The following is a 19568-nucleotide window of genomic DNA, read 5'->3' as shown; positions in this document are numbered from 1 at the left end:
GGACAAGACACAGCGTCAGAAGCGTCTCGCCTGGGCTAAAGACAAAAAGGACTGGACTGCTGCTGTGTGATCCAAAGTTATGTTCTCTGATGAAAGTAAATTTTGCATTTCCTTTGGAAATCAAGGTCCCAGAGTCTGGAGGAAGAGAGGAGAGGCACAGAATCCACGTTGCTTGAAGTCCAGTGTAAAGTTTCCACAGTCAGTGATGGTTTGGGGTGCCATGTCATCTGCTGGTGTTGGTCCACTGTGTTTTCTGAGGTCCAAGGTCAACGCAGCCGTCTACCAGGAAGTTTTAGAGCACTTCATGCTTCCTGCTGCTGACCAACTTTATGGAGATGCAGATTTCATTTTCCAACAGGACTTGGCACCCGCACACAGTGCCAAAGCTACCAGTACCTGGTTTAAGGACCACGGTATCCCTGTTCTTAATTGGCCAGCAAACTGGCCTGACCTTAATCCTGTAGAAAATCTATGGGGTATTGTGAAGAGGAAGATGCGATACGCCAGACCCAACAATGCAGAAGAGCTGAAGGCCACTATCAGAGCAACCTGGGCTCTCATAACACCTGAGCAGTGCCACAGACTGATCGACTCCATGCCACGCTGCAGTAATTCAGGCAAAAGGAGCCCCAACTAAGTACTGAGTGCTGTACATGCTCATACTTTTCATGTTCATACTTTTCAGTTGGCCAACATTTCTAAAAATCCTTTTGTTGTATTGGTCTTCAGTTATATTCTAATTTTCGGAGATACTGAATTTGGGATTTTCATTAGTTGTCAGTTTTAAATGTAAATGCTCCGTACTTGTATAGCACCTTTCTAGTCTTTTCGACCACTCAAAGCGCTTTTACACTACATCTGCATTCACCAGTCACACACATTCATACACTGAGCCTAAGTGCTCAAACAGAAACTAGCATTCACACACATTCATACACTGGCGGAATAGCCACCAGGGGCAAATCGGGGTTCAGTATCTTGCCCAAGGACACTTCGACACACAACCAGGGGGAGAACCAGGGATTGAACCGCCGACCTTCCGATTAACGGCCAACCCGCTCTATCTCCTGAGCCATCATCACAATTAAATGAAATAAACATTTGAAATATATCAGTCGGTGTGGAATGAATGTATACATTATACAAGTTTCACTTTTTGAATGGATTTACTGAAATAAATCAACTTTTTGATGATATTATATGACCAGCACCTGTATATAAAATTAAAGTGCGTTACAAATGCAGATAGGTCTTGACCGTGCGTCCATATGTGACAAGTCGAGGATTGAGAACGGGTTGTAGGGATACAACGCCGGCCAAAGATGGAACAAAACGCAGCTCCTTTGTTTTCCATTATGGGTTTAAAACAAAACAAAAACAGAAAACAAAAAAAGAAGAAAAACAAAACAGATGTCTGTTATTTGGTTTTCCATTTTTCCATTTTGGTTTTAAAACAGAAACTGGATTTGGTTTTGAAATGAAATAATGAAAGAACAAACCATACACGGATTCTGAATGTACAATCAACTTCCAAATTCAAATTTTCCTACATTTGTTGATGTAAAAGTGCTTCTGCATCAGGAGGAGGAACCTAAACGAGCCCAGCCATGTCACGTAGCCAATCAGAACATGCGTTGCCCAAGGCTGGGGGAGGAGCAGTGATGGTTGGCGCATTCCCAGGAACATGGAAGCCACTGCAGTCACATGGAAAACAGGATGTAACTTTGATCAACCAGGTAGGAAACCCAGAGGTTTTTAAAGGTGTTTTATCTTTTTTAAATGTTTGTGGTTCAGAAATGTATTTGAATGCAGACCAACCTGCCATGATTTCAGTCACAGATCCAACTCCCCAGTGGGCCCAGTTAAAGATATATCTCCTGGACAGAGATAGAAATAATACCTATATTTTAATATACTGTAATAAAACGTAGCATTAAATAGTAATGCAAATAAAATATCATTTACACATTCAATCCTCCAATGTGTCAGTCACATATTCATGCAGTCAGTCCTCCGTATTCAGTTCAAAAGTTGTATTAACAGAGTAACCCTTAGGCAATCTAAATACTGTCCACATTATTATTTTCATCTATGGGCAGAGATCTCAATGAAAGCAAACTGAAAAAATACCTTTTACTGGACAATTAAAGAATACTATTTTTCAATCTGTCTCACATGCTCACACGTCTAAAGTTATTCGTCATTCCTCCTGTTTAAACTGGCCCTGAAGTGATTTCTCTGTGACGGGATTCTAATGTAAGAGGGACGAAATCCACAGTGTGAACCTGGCCCTGCAAATAAAAGTGAAGTGATTACCTGTGTGAGTCAGGTGACGGTCTCATCGCAGCCATTATTGGCTGAATCAGAGACAATGTCAGAACACAACAGCCAAGGTATGGATGGACACCTGCATGCTGCATAAACACACACACACACACACACACACAGTAGAGTTGTGCAGTAATTGATCCAACAGCCTTCTCTGCTGGTGATGTATGAGTATAACAGCAGGACAACAACGACTTAAAGTTAATGTTTATATATCTGTTTGTGATGTATGAGGCCAACACTACTCCTTTTGTCATTATAAAATTGGAATATGAACTACAGAGTGCTAATCTGAATCTTGAGATCTGATTTTAATTGGTGTCAAATTCACATACTTGTTGAGTGAAGATGCTATCCTTGAAAATCCTTGAAAATTAATAATAACCTGCATGAGACTATAAAATTACTGTACCCTGGAAATAAATCTGAAATTATAAGAATATTGTCCAGATTAGTAATTTATTCTTATCATCATTTTAACAACAAGCAGTATTTTGTAATGACAGTCAATTAAAGCATAGTGAGTCGCTGGGATTTTAAGTTCTAACTAGACCCAAATCAATGTATTAGGGCTGGGTATCATTTAAAGATTTTCGATATCGATACGATACCTCGACCTCGATACTGCTTCCTGAGCGATACTTTTTTCGATACCAATTTTGTTCTCAACAAACTGAGAACCATTGTTGTTTGTATAAAGTAACGTAATTATCACATTATCATCATTAATATTGTTTTATATTTTAATAATTGTTCCTTTGAAAAATTCTACTGCTTGTCAAAAATCAAGACATATATATTTTCAAGGTAACATTGGCCTATATTGTGTTTTTGTTGTTTTTATTCCCCTTTCTTTAGTTTTTATAATGTCATTTCATTGTAATTTCATTTCAATTATATATTTTTTTATTGTTTATATGTGAATCTGTGCTCTGGCAACATTGCAACCTAAACAACCTAAATATTCATGGTAATAGGCCTGAGAGAAAGAGAGAGAGAGAGAGAAATCTCTCATCTCATGAAAGTTTCTGCCACTACATATCAAAGTTTCCTCCTCACTAGAGGACGAGGTGGCCAGGCAACTATTTTATTCCACTGCAGCAAAGTCTTGTTGCAGTCAAGGACGGAGCAACTTTCAGCTCTTAAGTTTATTCCATGCACAGTCAAGGGCTTCTCCAGGTTTGTCGTGTCGCCGCTCTTGGCAGCAATTATCTTCAGCATCACGCCTGGTGCAATGTAGCCACACTTTTGATCTTCTCCACCTCTCTCTACATCCACGAGCCACGTCTCTGTTCGTAACCGGCGTGAACTAGTGTTTACATCACCGCAGCCAATTACAATCACTTTTAGATTTGGGCACCTCAAGCACGCTGCATGCTTATTGGCTCATTGACGTTAACAAGAACCTTTAGGTATCAACATTTTTTGACACTCGATGGTATTGAGGCAATTCGGTCATTGCCAAAAAGGTATTGAACTCAATACCCAGCCCTACTGTGTACAGTGCCTTGCGAAAGTATTCGGCCCCCTTGAACTTTTCGACCTTTTGCCACATTGCAGGCTTCAAACATAAAGATATAAAACTGTAATTTTTTGTAAAGAACCAACAACAAGTGGGACACAATCATGAAGTGGAACGAAATTTATTGGAGATTTCAAACTTTCTTAAATAAAAAACTGAAAAATTGAGCGTGCAAAATTATTTAGCCCCCTTAAGTTAATACTTTGTAGCGCCACCTTTTGCTGCGATTACAGCTGTAAGTCGCTTGGCGTACATCTCTATCAGTTTTGCACATCGAGAGACTGAAATTTTTGCCCATTCCTCCTTGCAAAACAGCTCGAGCTCAGTGAGGTTGGATGGAGAGCGTTTGTTTCCACAGATTCTGGATTGGATTCAGGTCTGGACTTTGACTTGGCCATTCTAACACCTGGATATGTTTATTTGTGAACCATTCCAGTGTAGATTTTGCTTTATGTTTTGGATCATTGTCTTGTTGGAAGACAAATCTCCGTCCCAGTCTCAGGTCTTTTGCAGACTCCATCAGGTTTTCTTCCAGAATGGTCCTGTATTTGGCTCCATCCATCTTCCCATCAATTTTAACCATCTTCCCTGTCTGAAGAAAAGCAGGCCCAAACCATGATGCTGCCACCACCATGTTTGACAGTGGGGATGGTATGTTCAGGGTGATGAGCTGTGTTACGCCAAACAGAACGTTTAGCATTGTTGCCAAAAAGTTCGATTTTGGTTTCATCTGACCAGAGCACCTTCTTCCACATGTTTGGTGTGTCTCCCAGGTGGCTTGTGGCAAACTTTAAATCAGACTTTTTATGGATATCTTTAAGAAATGGCTTTCTTCTTGCCACTCTTCCATAAAGGCCAGATTTGTGCAGTATACGACTGATTGTTGAGTCTCCCACCTCAGCTGTAGATCTCTGCAGTTCATCCAGAGTGATCATGGGCCTCTTGGCTGCATCTCTGATCAGTGATTCATAATTGTGTCCCACTTGTTGTTGATTCTTCACAAAAAATTACAGTTTTATATCTTTACGTTTGAAGCCTGAAATGTGGCAAAAGGTCGAAAAGTTCAAGGGGGCCGAATACTTTCGCAAGGCACTGTATGTGTGTGCAGAGTTGGGAAGGTTACATTCTAAATTTAATAGTTAACTTATTACAAGTTGCCATATTTAAAATGTAATAGTGTAACTATTTCAATTACTTTATCAAAGTAATTTCACATTACATTTAATTACTTTTTGATTACTTTTCTGAATTTCTGATGAACGTTTTCAACTGTTAACCATTTCCAAAAGACAGCTTGAGAGGCAGTTTAACTGGCAGACAGGTGGCGCTGCAAAGTCAAACAGGAGAACCAATCAAAAGCATCAGAATAGGATCAAACTTTACTAAACGGCTGAGGCTGGAAATGGCAAAGGAAGACACTGTGCACAATAAATATTATTCAGCCTATATCCGAGCTTTTTACAGAAAATATTCAGATGTAATCGTGAACTGTAATTTAAATACACATTTCTTCCCAGTAACTGTAATGGATAACAGTTACATTTATTTTCTAATTTAATTACGTAACTAAATTACGTGTGTGTACTGTACCTTGCTCCAACCTTTCCTGTAGAAAAATGGGAAGCAATAGGCCACAATGGTCAGAGTCACAGTCAGCATCATCAGGCCTCGATGAACCTACACACACACACACACACACACACACACCATAATAGGATTCATTCAATATCATTGCCGTTTAGTTCACTTATATTTTGTAAAGCAGATATGTGTGTGTGTTTCATGTTTATATCCCAGTGGGAACTCTAACCGATGTGGACTAGTGACGTTCTTTGAGGGTAAAGACTTGGTTTTAGGGTTCAGGTTACAGTTAGGTTAAGGTTAGGAGTAGGGTAAGGGTTAAGGTGAGGCTTGTAGATGTGATGGTTAACATGGGCTCTAAAAAAAGAGATGGAGATGCTAGTTCATGCTCCAATTTTATCACGTTTGTATTATTGCAAATTTACTGTACTCTTGTTTGAACAAATCTTCTGTGGACCAACTGCAAGTTTTTCAGAATGCAGCTGCAAGACGTTTGACTAAGACCAGCAGGAGATCGCACATTACTCCTGAGCTTTAGGCCCTTGATTGGAGTTCATTTTAAAATTTTAATCACTACATACAGAGCCTTGCATGGTCAAACTCCCTTATACATCCAGGATCTATTGCATGCACACACCTCTGGTTGCTATCTGGGGTATTCAGACCAAGACCTGTTACCCATTCCCAGAACAAGTTTTAAGACAAGAGGTGATCGTGATTTCTGCCTAATGGCGCCAAAGCTCAGGAACTCAATTCAATTCACTTCAGCTTTAGTGGCATGAATGTAAAACAGCAATATTGTCAAAGCTACAAATAAATTACAAAAGAACAATTCATTACATGCATTTCATTAAATAAAGTAAATAAAACAGTAAGCGTGTGTGTTGTGAATTCAATCCATACTTAAGTTCATCAAATAAATAAAATAAAATAAATAAAACAGTAATATGTGTGTGTGTGTGTGTGTTAAAAAAATTAAGTAAATAAAACAGTAAAAGTGTGTGTGTGTGTGTGTGTGTGTGTGTGTGTTAAAAAATAAAAATTAAAAATAAAATAAAGTAAATAAAACAGTAAAAGTGTGTGTGTGTGTGTTAAAAATAAATAAAGTAAATAAAACAGTAAGCGTGTGTGTGTATATTAATAAAAAATAAATCTTTTTACAGCTTTTATCAGCATTAAGGTTTTGATTTCCCCAAATTTGTAGCGTATTTTATGGTAATATGAAAAAATTATCTTTAATCAGATTTCAGTGGAATTTAAGCTATATGTACAGTTGATACTTGATTTGTTTTTAGTTTATTTTTACTGTAAAGTGACCCCTCTTGTCTGTGAAATGTGCAACATAAATAAAGTTTTCTTACTTAGGGTAGGGTGTGTGTGTGTGTGTGTGTGTGTGTGTGTGAGAGAGAGAGAGAGAGAGAGAGAGAGAGATATCTACCTGGAACCAGACTTTCTGGCCGAGCACAGTTTGATTTGGCCAATCGGGTTTATAGAAGCTGGCGATAAAGGTACCGACACTTCCTGTTAGCATCCAGGCTAACAGCATTAGCGCACCTGGAGAAGTTACAGGAGGGAATTGAGCAGAAACTTTCAAAGGATCTTTATTTATTTATTATCACAGTACAAACAATAAATAACACAACATGCACTGTACAGACATTGGCAGATGGGATTCCAGTGTTATTTGCTTAAAAGACTTTTTCTTAGTTGTTGCAGATGCTCCATAGCGCCCTCAAGAGGGCAATTTGAATTCATTAAACAAGGGGTGTACAGAATCAGATGCAATTTGTCTAGATTTTTGTTTCACCTGCGTTTTGTATTTACAGCCCAGTTGTTTCTGCTCTTTCTAAATAATCTTAAAACCCATTTTTGTGATTCTGCACAATCTGTTTTTCTCCTTCGCCCACATTTGTCCATACCATGTACTAGTGTTGTGGTCAAGACCTCCCAAACAGAGACCAAGTCAAGACCAAGACCGAGGGAGGGTGAGACCGAGTCAAGACAAAGACCAGTTCCCCACATGACACACAAAATGTGAAACGAGATCACAGGTACTTCTCAAACTGACATGAAAGATCCACATTCCCATTAAAACACCCACAAACAAACACTAAGAGCTGAAATCAACATAAGCATCTTTATTCAACACTATTTTCCATGTTTACCATCTTAAGACTGGTCTCGAGTACTACAACACCACCATGTACATTTATTATAAGTTAAAATGCTTTCAATTAGACTTAGATTAACACTGTCAAATATTCTTGTTTGGGGAAGTGTCCTTGGGCAGCGACAGGAAACAGAGGAGTGAACCCAAATGCAGACAGAGGCGAGGGAATTGCAGTCCAACAAAGATTTATTAAACAAATAAAGTAGGATTACACTGGGAGCTCAGTGGCAACTGTTCAAACAAAAGTTTCTCCAAACAAAAACATAATCAACAAGAAAAAATCCTAAACAAAGGAACAAGGTACAAACCACGGATAAATTTACAAGTGTAGGTGAAGGACAGCAAACTCCACACAGACGAGAACGTGACAAACACTGAACACAACTGAGGACAATATATACACAGGCAAACAAGCAGGGAGGGAAGCACAGCTGAAACTCATCAGGTAATCAACAACAGGAACAAAAGCTGGACAAGAACACCAGGCGCAGAAGACTACAAAATGAATCAGGAAGTAAAGCACTCGGGAACACACGAGGACAGATCTACCAAAGTAAAAAACAAAACATGGGAAGACTGCAAAATCAGGGCACGGACAGAGACCGGACCAAACAGGGGACAGGACTACACTAAACATGGAGACATCAGACTAAGGACTAAGACACATGCCAAAATAATAAAACATAGAAGTACACAGACCAGGAAAAACACTAAACATGAACTAAAGCACAAGACTAAGAACTTAAACGCAGGACTAAGACAAGAGACAAGACAGATACTAAGAAACCTAAACATGCGAATGAACCAAAGAATAGATTAGGCTACAAAACCCCAAACATGATAAGATCAAATAAACAGTTGCAGATTGATATCCGTATCGTGTTGGGCATCTTGTCATTCTAATGATGTGTTTTCTGACACTTGGCTGTCTGTGCATCATTCATTGTGCATAAAGAAATCGGATTGTGATTGCATTTACATAATTTACATATGTAGTAGAAAAGTGATTCTGTTAAGCCTAGATAACACCGACACTAAGTGACCTAAATGTAAAAATGTAGAACTCTACCCACCATGCATTTTCATAATGATGGGTCCCCGGGAGCCTTGTAGGACCTCAGGGGGTCCAGTGATGAGTTTGCTCTTGGTGGAGATTAATGGCTGCCAACTATGTCTCCTTACTCTACCTAAAGGAGATACAAAAATGGTGCCTGTTAAATTCCTCCAAGGATATTAAATTTTAGCTATAATTATGCCATTCTAGAAGTTCCCAACCTTCTGAAGTCAGATAAAGCTCGACGGTACCATTAGGTTGACACAGAATATGAACAAACAGCAACAAAACGTGTGCTAAACGTGTGACACACAAGTGCTGTTGATGGTTAAAGTCAAAACCATCCGCAACACTGCAAGTTAGTACAAAGTGAGATAATTCATGTCATGCGTTCACGTTATTTTTTACTTGCTACGCCAATTAAACATCAACCAGAATGTGAGAAGAAGCCCTTAATCACCAGAACAGAAGCAAATAAGCCCGTAATTTTCGTGCTCTACATTTCCTGTTAATGACATCCTGTTCCTCCAATAAAACTGATATCCATTACTGTCATGTGACATAACAAATGCTGACAGATTGATAAGAACTTTAATTGGCCTCTAAAAAACAAGATTACTGCCAGGGTCAGCGGGTTCAGTTTCAGGAAGCACGTATGTGCATACTCTCTTACCGTACTGAGCATGTCCGCTGGCTATAAACAGAAAGTACTCCTGGTCCAGATCGTAGCGGGCTGGTTCCTGATTGGTCAGTTTGACTGGTCTACTGAACCTACACTGAATTGCTCCGTCTGCTAGCCGCCATGACACCAAGGAGAGACCAGACTGTAGACACACACAAAGGACAACAACAACAATTTGTTGGGTTAACCTTAAATTCCAATAGGGGAGAGTGGGGTAACTTGAGCCAGTTTTTACTTGAGGCGTCTTTAAAGCGAGGACACTAGTTTAATGTGACCTCCCTCTCCCGTTTCTGTAGAAAAATAAAGAGTAGGCTGTAGCCTTACCAATTAAAAATAATATCACTATAATGACAAGACATCAAACTACTGTCATATTCTTTAATTATAATGAAAATATCCTGCTCAGAATTGCCGCTTCGTAACATCATCATATTATTTTGTCTTAATCTCAGATGTTTAGCGAAGTTTGCAGTGTTGCCACTGTCAAGTTACATTATTCACATGTCACATTATTACCTTCCCAGCTAAAATACAGCCAGACGTGACTGTTTTTACTGTCAGCCGGTGTCAGTATTCAGTCACGGGAAATGTAAAGGGCTGCAGCGGCTCACTTCAAAGAAGCTCCGTCACAGTGCAAGCGTGACTTTGACAGGCAGAAGGAAAAGTAGTTCCTATCAACCGAGTAGCCTATAATTAGACCATCCTGGTGACAGTAAGATAGTTATGATAAAACACACACTCACTCTAAATAACTGAGTTTAGATATCGATCCTTTTATATGAGTATCGATCCCAGAGCAGGAAACGTTGGTATCAGAAATATCTTCAGGATCGATCCGCACATCACTAGTTTGCGGCACAGCAAAGTGTCGTGAATCAGCACTGAGACTGACACTTAAGATTTAGTCCTACACTTCACTCAAATTGGGACTGACATGCTTGATAACTAACTTTTAAGGCAATTCTTAGCAGTGTTCTTATGAGTACATCTGAGAAGCTTGATAAATACGGGCCCAAGTCTTTGGCTCAAATTAACCCATTCATGGCATTTTAACAAACTTGTGTCCTCCAGCAGTTCAGAGCTAACGCCATGCTAACAGTATAGCCTCATATTGTAACTTCCTGAAGCACTAACACGTGTGAGATTTCTTCAAATGTGTCTCTTTCAAAGGCAAAAAAATGTTTTATTTTTACTTAAATGTGCTTTATCACTTATTCTATGGGCCTCTCTCCATCACAGTAAAATGGATGACTCTTTTTTCCCCAATTTTATCCATGGTTGCTGAGAAACAAGAGGTGACTCAATTTTCCCACAGGCTCCAATCTCCCCGCTCTCCCATTTAAGGAGGGAAAAATTGAGGAAATACTCTTGGAAGTCTTGGAAGCAGAGGGTAAACAGCCTTTGCAGTGTCTCTGACTGTGCCGCTGGTTGATAGATATGGTTGTCGAGGACAAGTTGTGTTAACTGAAGGCATGGTACCAAACCAACAGTTGGCAACCAACTGTTGGCAACCAACTGTTGACATTTATTCTCAAAGATTAATAACATGCACAAGATTTTACAATTACTGTCCCTTGAAAATAAAACTGAAACTATGAGAATATTGTCCAGATTAGTCATTTGCCCCTAAACCACAAACTGACGTTTTTCATATCTGTTTGTAAAACAGATAAAACAAACAAGATACAACATTTTAATTAGTGAGCTTTAGAGTTGTTAATAGGTGTATTTTTGAACTATGGACATGGCCAGGCTAGCTGTTTCCACTTGCTTTCAGTCTTAATGCTAAGCTAGGTTAACCACACCTCTGATTTCAGCTTCCTATTTAAAGGAGACCTATCGTGCTTTTCCACATTTTATGACTTATCTATAATGTTATAATGTTGGATGTTGATGTTAAACATGGCCAAAGCTTCAAATGATGAGGTTAAAGTATTTAAAAGAAATTCCTGTGAGCAAAAACCTCAGGTCTCCTCCTGTTCTGAACGCTCTGTTTTGAACTGCTTTTTTTCCGTAATACGACACGGAGCCAGACGGAGCCGCTGTTCCATATATGGTCATTTTCTGCCACAGCAACGGCAGGGCAACGCTCAGTCTGCCTGTTCTGCCCAGCGACAATAACAGCATGCTTCAAGTCTTGGCCAATCGGAAGACAGTGGGCTTTGGGAGGAGAGACAGGAGCATCTACAGCTTGTTTTAGACAGAGGCTGAAATGAAAGCCTACATGAAGAGTCAGTATAAGAAAAGAAATAACTACAATATAGGACTGGAAAAGTAGTATAATAGGTCTCCTTTAAAGCATGTGATCGATATCAATCTTCATATGCAACACTTGAAGGAAAGCTAATTTGAACAATTCCTAAAAATGTATGTCGACAAGCAGACAAAATGCATCCCTCTACTAATTAGTTATCCTTGCACACAGTTGTAAAATAGAGTACCATGGTAAATCTGGGTGGATCAGGTTTTGAAAAAATGGAAGGAAAGCGAGGTTGAAATGAGGATTTCCTCCTTTAACTCTTCGACATTGTAGAGAAACAAAAAGCAACAATATTTAGATTACATAAAAATAATTAAAAGACTGACTTGTGTGATGGTTTTCAGTCATACCTGCTGTAAGTGGTTCAATGTCCTCTTTCTTCTTTTGATTTATAAAGCATTGAATCTTTTGAGAGAAAGTGTTTAAATTGTTTACCTGCGACTGGTCCTCCGGGTGAGTTCGTCCACTGACGAAGGCAGCACTCACTGAAACCTTATCCCCATCTTTTACACACATATACACATCATCGTTGCCCTACACACACACACACATGCATAAACACAAAATACAAAGACATACAAGATTTCGTCAAGAAATTTTAAGAAATTTTTCAGACTGCACTGAAGATTGACCTGGTTTATATTTGTTGCAGACTGTTGTGTTACTCTGCGGGACAAGCTTACCATCCATGTGTCCCAGGACAGTGCGAAGGAAACGTATCCCTCCGCTGGGCCACTCAGCTCAAACATCACAGACTGCTGAGAAAAGTAATAAGTAAGGTGATGTTCTGAAATGTGCGTGGATTTCAGTCTTATTAAATGCATTATTCCCTATAGTTTAAGAGAATCCAGATGTAGCTATGAACAATTTCATGACTGTACTCTATCAATATTCACAACAGTATTCCTCATTTGTCTCACTACATTCATAGGAATTCAGGGGGCCTGACGGTTGGTGAACAACAAATGAAGAGTTTCAGAAAGATTTTTAGTGAAACCAGAAAAAAGTAAGAGTGAAAGTGCACCTTTCACCTTGGTAGTTTTAACAATATTAATAAAAGAATCTAACCCAAATTCAAAACTTAATACAACTATATAGGCTATTATTGGCAATATGTGCTGTAAGGCAATGTAGCAGAAATTTACCTGGAAAATGCACCCTAGTGACACACATGATTGGTTAGAATTAATTTATATTCATCAAAGAGTCATTGTTTTACAAGTCAAGTCCTAAACTTAGAGTTTTGAGTCCTAAGCCTAAAGTCTATGGAGGTAAATCAGGGCCAAATGTTTTGTTAATCTGAAAAAAAATACTGTAATAGAAAAACTAAAACTTGCAATTGAACATTTAAGTTTTGGTAAACTTGAAAAATACAACCATATATTCAAAACAAAAATAAATTATTAATTTTCATTTTCCACTTTTATAACTTTTGATATTTGAGGACTTATTTTTTTCAGTTCCAGTTCAGTTTTTCAGTTTTAGATCAGTTTTGTTCAATTTTGTTGGCAATTTTCTTTTCAAATTAACAAAACATTTGGCCCTGACTTAGCTCCATACAAGTCATAATGTGCTCATCGCCAAATTTAATTTAACCATTTCATATTTTTAACAAGAGCAACAGGTAGTATTTTAAATTTACACATCATCAGCTTTTTAAAAATATATACATTTATTGTATCGGCATCACCAGCTGACATTCCTCTGCCAAACCTTTTCTGCTTGTGCAGTTAGATTAGTTGCTTATGCATTCAGAGTTGTTAATCCGTTAAATGAAGTGTGAATGAGCTGCACACGTGTTTTTTATGTCTTGATTTATATTTGGGGAAGACAGTTCGGGTCAAAAGGCTCAAGTCCAAGTGAAGTCACGAGTCATTGGTGCTAAAGTCGAGTAGAGTTGCAAGTGTTTTGATTTTTTCAAGTTGAGTCTAGAGACATCATGTTTGTCATGTCATGTGACGTGAGTCCACACCTCTGCTATTTAAATGTGTAATGAAGCACCTTTAATTGTATTAATTGTACCAGTAAACTAAACTATTAGAAGTCAAACCTTTTTGTCTGGTCCCTCTGTAGTCGTGGACAGGAAGAAGCATTGAGGATCTTCTTTTGGATCACAGCCTGGAGGAGCTAGCAGGCAGGATTTTGATTGGCCACAGCCCTCAGAAGTGAACTAAAGGTGAGTTGATGGAGAGAGGGAGGTATTAGCCTTTGTAATCCATCCGTCCATTATCTATACTATACATTATTGATTACTGTTTGCTGAAGAATCAACGTCACAATCAGAAGTCCGAATGCTGTAACACTCACAGGCCCAGGCAGGATGGAGGATGTGGTCGTCTGCACGGGGGGACGTGTAGTCGTGTCCGGCTGGGGAGTAACACCGTGCTGATAGATGATTGGTCCAGGCAGCTTCACCCATAATAAATTGTAGTGGGCAACTACAGTCACACTGCAAAGTATGCATAGATACACACGCATTGTTACTGTCTAAAACAGAAATATTCTGTCCTAAAGTAATATTAAAAGCTTTAAAATAATGGATTTACACAGTCATACAAACTTTTCTTTAAATGAGCATAAACTCACTTTTTTAAGCACATTCACTGGTTAGTTGGACACGTTTTAGTGATTTTTTCCTTGCTGCATTAGCAAGTATTTCTGTTTCTTTTAACTCTGATATTTTCTCTATATCAAACAATTAAAATGTCAATAAGGTATATCAAACCGTAAGCGTACTGATGCTCCCTGTAGAATGAACCCTTACACCCTAAATCCATTTTTACACCAAGATTTACATACATATATTCGTATCAAACACAGCTGTGACAGGTGTAACATTAACAATGGGTAAAATTTCAGTTCATGACATGCCAAAGGGAGTCTGTTTAGCACAGTGCTCCACACAAACTGAGCAAACTCATGTGAGTGTGTCCTCTGTGCAAAATTGATAAACATTGATTTTTACATGTCATATACAACCTTTGGTCAATCCGCCTTCTCTGTTAAAGTAGTGTGGAAGTGGAATTCCATACCCACAAACATTAGAAACTTTTTAATTAGAAAGTTGTTTAAAGCCAGCTTTAAACTTTGGCTAAAATCAGCACAAGAGTGTCACCATTAATGATTGCCTTGTATTTTCTGTATTCTGCATTTGGTGTACGTATCAAACCGTTTTTATCAATTTTGCACTGATGGATTTAATGTATTTTGTTATTTTATGTAGTTTATTTGTTGTTTAGTGGTTGTTTTGTCTGGCTGAGCTCGGTTATAGTAGCTAATGCTTATAACACTTATTCTGTGTAAATATCATTATTGTGTCAGTTTGCTGAATTTGAATGAATTTCTGCTACCAACTAGGAAACTATTTTCCCGTGTATTAACCTGTAATCAACACTTGTGACCACACTGTTCTGTGGTGAGTGTCACGCTTTAAATGAGCATTTAGAAAGAAATCAACTCACAAAAACTGAACCTGTCTGGGAGCATCAGGTGGAGCATTCCAGATGACAACAACCTCCGTCTTCTTGGCTTTACTCGTATGGCTCACGGCTGAACCCTAGAAACACACACACACACTTCTTAAAGTTCACTTCATACAATTTATTGTTCATTTGTTTTATATCTTGTTTAGTGAGCTCACCCGAGAGTGTTATCTTACTTTTTGCTGTTTCTGCTTTTTTGTTTTTGAACTTCATCACCAGCTACTAGCTATGTGTGTTTGTGTGCACGTGTGTGTGTGCATGTGCACCTTGTGCTCATTACAGGTGAGCAGCTGTGTCGTCTTTGGATTGGTCAAGGTGAAGGTGCCAACCGTGGATACTGAGCTCTGACTGACTGGATCTCTGGCCTGAAGCAGGAAACCCTCAAAATACGACGTTCCAGATAGGATGACTGGAAAAAGGTGATTTAAAAAGTTATTATATACATATATGATACATAATTAATGTACCACACTTGAGCGTCTGCGTCATTGTTTCTAAAGTCCACCTTTTTGCCCGTCTTCACTAAAACGTTAATCGGAGTTTCATAACAAAAAAACGGGGTCTGCAGCGTTTTCAAACTTCTCTGTTTAAGGTCTCCGTTTTCGCCGTTTTAGTCTGGAGGGGAGATGCAAACGTAGCAAAAGGTCTTTAAAACGAAAAGGCAGTAGTGTGGGTGGAGCCTAAGTCAACACTGGTACCGGTGGTACAAAGGATAGTGATGTGTCGCGTTAGATTGTGAAGTAATGTGGAAAGCCATAACATTACAAATGTAGTATTTTGCACTGGATAAATTTAGCAACTGGTTTGCATTAGCCTGCGAGCTAACAATTTGCCTTTCTGATGTTGACTGTTTTCACCTGACATTATCTGATTGTCGTTTGGTCTGACAGGCTTCAGCATAAAACTTGGTTGTTGTTTTGTATTTGTATGTTGTTTATGAGTCTGTGTTGTTTTTTTAATCTCATATTTGATACAGATTTTTTTTTGTCTATTAATATACACACACACACATTTACTGTTTTATTGATTTATTTAAATTATTAATATTTAATTTTTTTAAAATTTTTAAAACACACACACACACACTTTTACTGTTTTATTTACTTTATTTTTAATAAATATATGTTTTTATTATTTTGTAAATTTTTATATTGATTAATGAAATGTACAAAATTAAATTTATTTGTAGCTTTGGCAATATTTTTGTTTTACATTCATGCCAATAAAGCTTGATTGAATTTAAACAAAGTAAACAGGCGTGTTGATAATTTCAAACTGAAATTAGTCCCTACTGACATAAAGGCAGTAAACAAATTGACTTATTATTAAGTGATTTCATAAAAAAAAAAAAAAAAATACATATAGCCCTTTTAATAATTTAGTGTATTCTATGAGACTCAGTCATGAAATTAATTGGCTAACATGTTCCCTTCTTTAAGGGTACTTCAATTAATTAATTTATTGGACCTGCACAATTTAAATTATTTTATATCCCAACACCGAAAACAAAGCTTGTTAGTCAGGACACTTACACCTGTTTTTGTCTAGGTTTAATCTCCAGTGGAATATGAAATTTAAATTAGTTTGGTCAAAGTTTTATTTACATTTCATCCCTAATTTGTTTCACACACTAAAGACTATGTTAACTGGCGTCTTCCCTTTGAGGTACTGTATATTTAAAAGTTTATAGTAAACTGTTTTTGGTAACTATGACGTTGGTTTCTGTTCTAGGGAGGTGGAGGCTTTATCACAGCACTGTGCTTTTAACGTTAGAGCAAATACAGAGGAATGACTTGTCACAGTCGTTACCTTGGATCCGATCTGTGGGACTGAACGTGGTGGTGTTGGTTTCTAGGCGGTAGGGGCTGTGAGTGGTCTCACCGGGGACACCGTGGCGGGGTTCCATGCTGCCACAGGCTTTGGTGACCTTGCCGTTTGCATAGCAGCTTGCTGTGCCCCAGTAACACACCAAGACAGAGACAAAAAGGGGACAATACAAACCCACAGGAGACATCTACAGGACAAAGTGTGAGCCGCTATAGGGGGTCCACAAAATCTGAAATGAAAAAGAAATCGAACATCTCTCTAAAAAATCAATTCAACATGACCATGAGCAACATTTCTGTACTTAACTGTTTCTCTGACTAGTTGTGTCTTTACTGACAATCCTGGACTTTCTAACAAACCTACCAAAGGATAAACCTTTTTTCTTTTTTAACGTAATTAAAAACAGACACACACACATTTTTGCGGTTTTATCTATTTACTTTATTTTTTTTTAAATATTTTTTTATTTTTTTAACACACACACACACACACACACACGCTTATTGTTTTATTTATTTATTTTAATTTAATATATTATTTTATTTAATATTATTATTTACGGAATGTTTATATTTTATATATATTTTATTTTTATTAACACACATCTTTTCAGTAAACCCTCGATTTTTATATACCTCCATGTCTTTCAAACTCCATGCTTATGCCACTTTTGTCATGTATTTATATATTATAATGTATTTCTTTTGCAGTACTTGATGAAGCCCTTTACTGACGATATCAGGCACTAATTTGTTTCAACCTGCACAAGGACAACATATGAAAATTAGCTTACTGGGTAAAATTTACAATTAAAGTATAAACCACAATGTTGAATAATGTGTATTGTCCCTGGTAAATAAGTAAATAAATAAATAGCAATGCGGTGAGCCTTCTTATAATAATGCTTGATGAATAACGCTCCCAAGTTGTTTCAATGGGAAATGACAGTAAATTGTCTTGTGAAAAATGCTGTTTAGGAAAATATTGCAGTGGGGAATTCCACCACTGTCCACTGATTCGTTCATTTCAAGTGAAATCAAGCGAGTCAGTAGTCCCTGTCTCAGTCCCACTTTATCATTTACATTATTGAGACTGCTGTATGTCAACGTTGCACACAACTACAGACCAAAACACTTGTTTACTTCATCTAACAATGGCCTTCAGACATGCATATATTATGTGTTCAGTCCCATATAACTGACCTTAACCTGTATCTAACATTACAATAGTTTGAGGAAATTTAATATGCTATTTATAATTTTAGAGACACTTGCCAGCACTTCCTCCCTCACTGCAAACCACACAACAGTATTTGTCTTCTCTCCTCCTCTGAGCCTCAGTGACCCTACACATTTCTCAAGACACAACATGTCAGAGAGAACAGCAAAGAGACATTTAAACACGACATTTAAAGGTTTCCATTCAATTCAAGTCACTGCAATATATGTTTAATGATTGCCTTTGTGAAGAAAATCCCTTTTTGATAAACTCTTGAGTGATAAAGTTGTTGTACTCACCACTCTGCTACTCCGCTGCAGTAGAAGGAAAACCTGCCAGAAATAATTCCAAATGTGACTATTTATCTGTGAGTCATTTCCACTGTTCCTCTTCCCTCTGTGTCTGTGTGTGTGGTTCAAAGTGCAGCGTGAAGTACTATTGCAGCAGTTTTACAACCTGATGGATGGACTATTGGAACATCTTGATGTGACTTTTCACTCCTGGGCAGGGTGTTTTCATTACCTTATCACACTCGTGCAGTTGCACAGTGGCCGATGTGACGCCTCCCTGCTCTTCTTAGATTATGCAGTGCTTCTTTAAAATGCGCGTCTCACATTGGTTTCACCTACAGCATTAATAACCCTGAAATACTGTGCATTTTGAAGTTCTAAGGTAGCGTTGTTTCAGTGTTATTCATGCTGTAGATGAAACCAACGTGAGAAGCAAATTGAAGATAAAGTTAGACAAGGGATTGTCTTACTTACTTACCTGGATTATTGCAATTCCTCATTATCAGGCTGCTCGAAAAAATCTCTTAAGACTCTCCAGCTAATCCAGAATGCTGCAGCACGTGTTCTGACAACAACCAAGAAATATATATATATTTTATTTTATTTTATCTTTATTTAACCAGGAAGTCCCTTGAGATTGAAATCTCTTTTCCGAGGGAGACCTGGCCAAGACGGCACACCAGTTACAATTTAAATAGAAATACAGCATAGTCAAAACAAACAAACAAGCATCACACATAAAGGAAAGGAACAGGTCACATGTGGCAATTACATTTTTGAGTTACGTGGCATTTTAACATGTCCTTAAAATCATTTAATGGGACTAGAAGATTTAGATGTAATAAGTTTTGCAAGTTATTCCAAGACCAGGGGCTTTTTTTCCCCAGCTCAGTAAAAACTCTTGGAACCTGGTCAGAGAGCAAGCTGGTGGAACGGAGATGAAAACTGCTGGAATTCCTCTTAAGGAGATTACATAAATATGCCGGCAGTTTACCCAACATGGACTTGTATAGAAAAATATGCAAATTAAGTTGTCTACTTAGACTTAGTGACGGCCAGCCTGCCAGTTCATAAAGCGTACAATGATGAGTACAGGAATCAGAGTTAGTTAAAAAGCGCAGAGCACTACACAGAATCTAAAAGGTGGAGAGTAC

General features: G+C 38.0%; 1 protein-coding gene across 2 annotated transcripts in view; it reads right to left on the bottom strand.

The window, feature by feature from the left end:
- LOC123973051 (putative ferric-chelate reductase 1) overlaps positions 1–18557 on the bottom strand; it is a 25772-nt gene extending 7215 nt beyond the window's left edge. Inside the window, exons 1-15 of one of the 2 annotated variants that reach the window (XM_046052898.1) lie at positions 18424–18557; positions 16889–17135; positions 15346–15488; positions 15059–15153; positions 13905–14046; positions 13648–13767; positions 12281–12355; positions 12033–12131; positions 9329–9479; positions 8675–8788; positions 6870–6985; positions 5441–5527; positions 2317–2414; positions 1819–1877; positions 1551–1694 (exon numbers count right to left, since the gene is read on the bottom strand). In XM_046052898.1, coding sequence (XP_045908854.1) covers positions 1551–1694; positions 1819–1877; positions 2317–2414; positions 5441–5527; positions 6870–6985; positions 8675–8788; positions 9329–9479; positions 12033–12131; positions 12281–12355; positions 13648–13767; positions 13905–14046; positions 15059–15153; positions 15346–15488; positions 16889–17093 — 1648 coding nt within the window. In that variant the 5' untranslated portion in view covers positions 17094–17135; positions 18424–18557. The remainder of the gene's footprint in view (positions 1–1550; positions 1695–1818; positions 1878–2316; positions 2415–5440; positions 5528–6869; positions 6986–8674; positions 8789–9328; positions 9480–12032; positions 12132–12280; positions 12356–13647; positions 13768–13904; positions 14047–15058; positions 15154–15345; positions 15489–16888; positions 17136–18423) is intronic. The other variant, XM_046052899.1, reaches the window with a different exon arrangement.
- Between the last annotated feature and the right edge of the window lie 1011 nt (positions 18558–19568).

This window comes from Micropterus dolomieu, linkage group LG06 (genome assembly GCF_021292245.1).
Source record: "Micropterus dolomieu isolate WLL.071019.BEF.003 ecotype Adirondacks linkage group LG06, ASM2129224v1, whole genome shotgun sequence".
NCBI classification, from domain to species: Eukaryota; Metazoa; Chordata; class Actinopteri; order Centrarchiformes; family Centrarchidae; genus Micropterus; species Micropterus dolomieu.
Note: the sequence above shows the minus strand (reverse complement) of the source record. Positions and strands in the feature narration are given on the sequence as shown.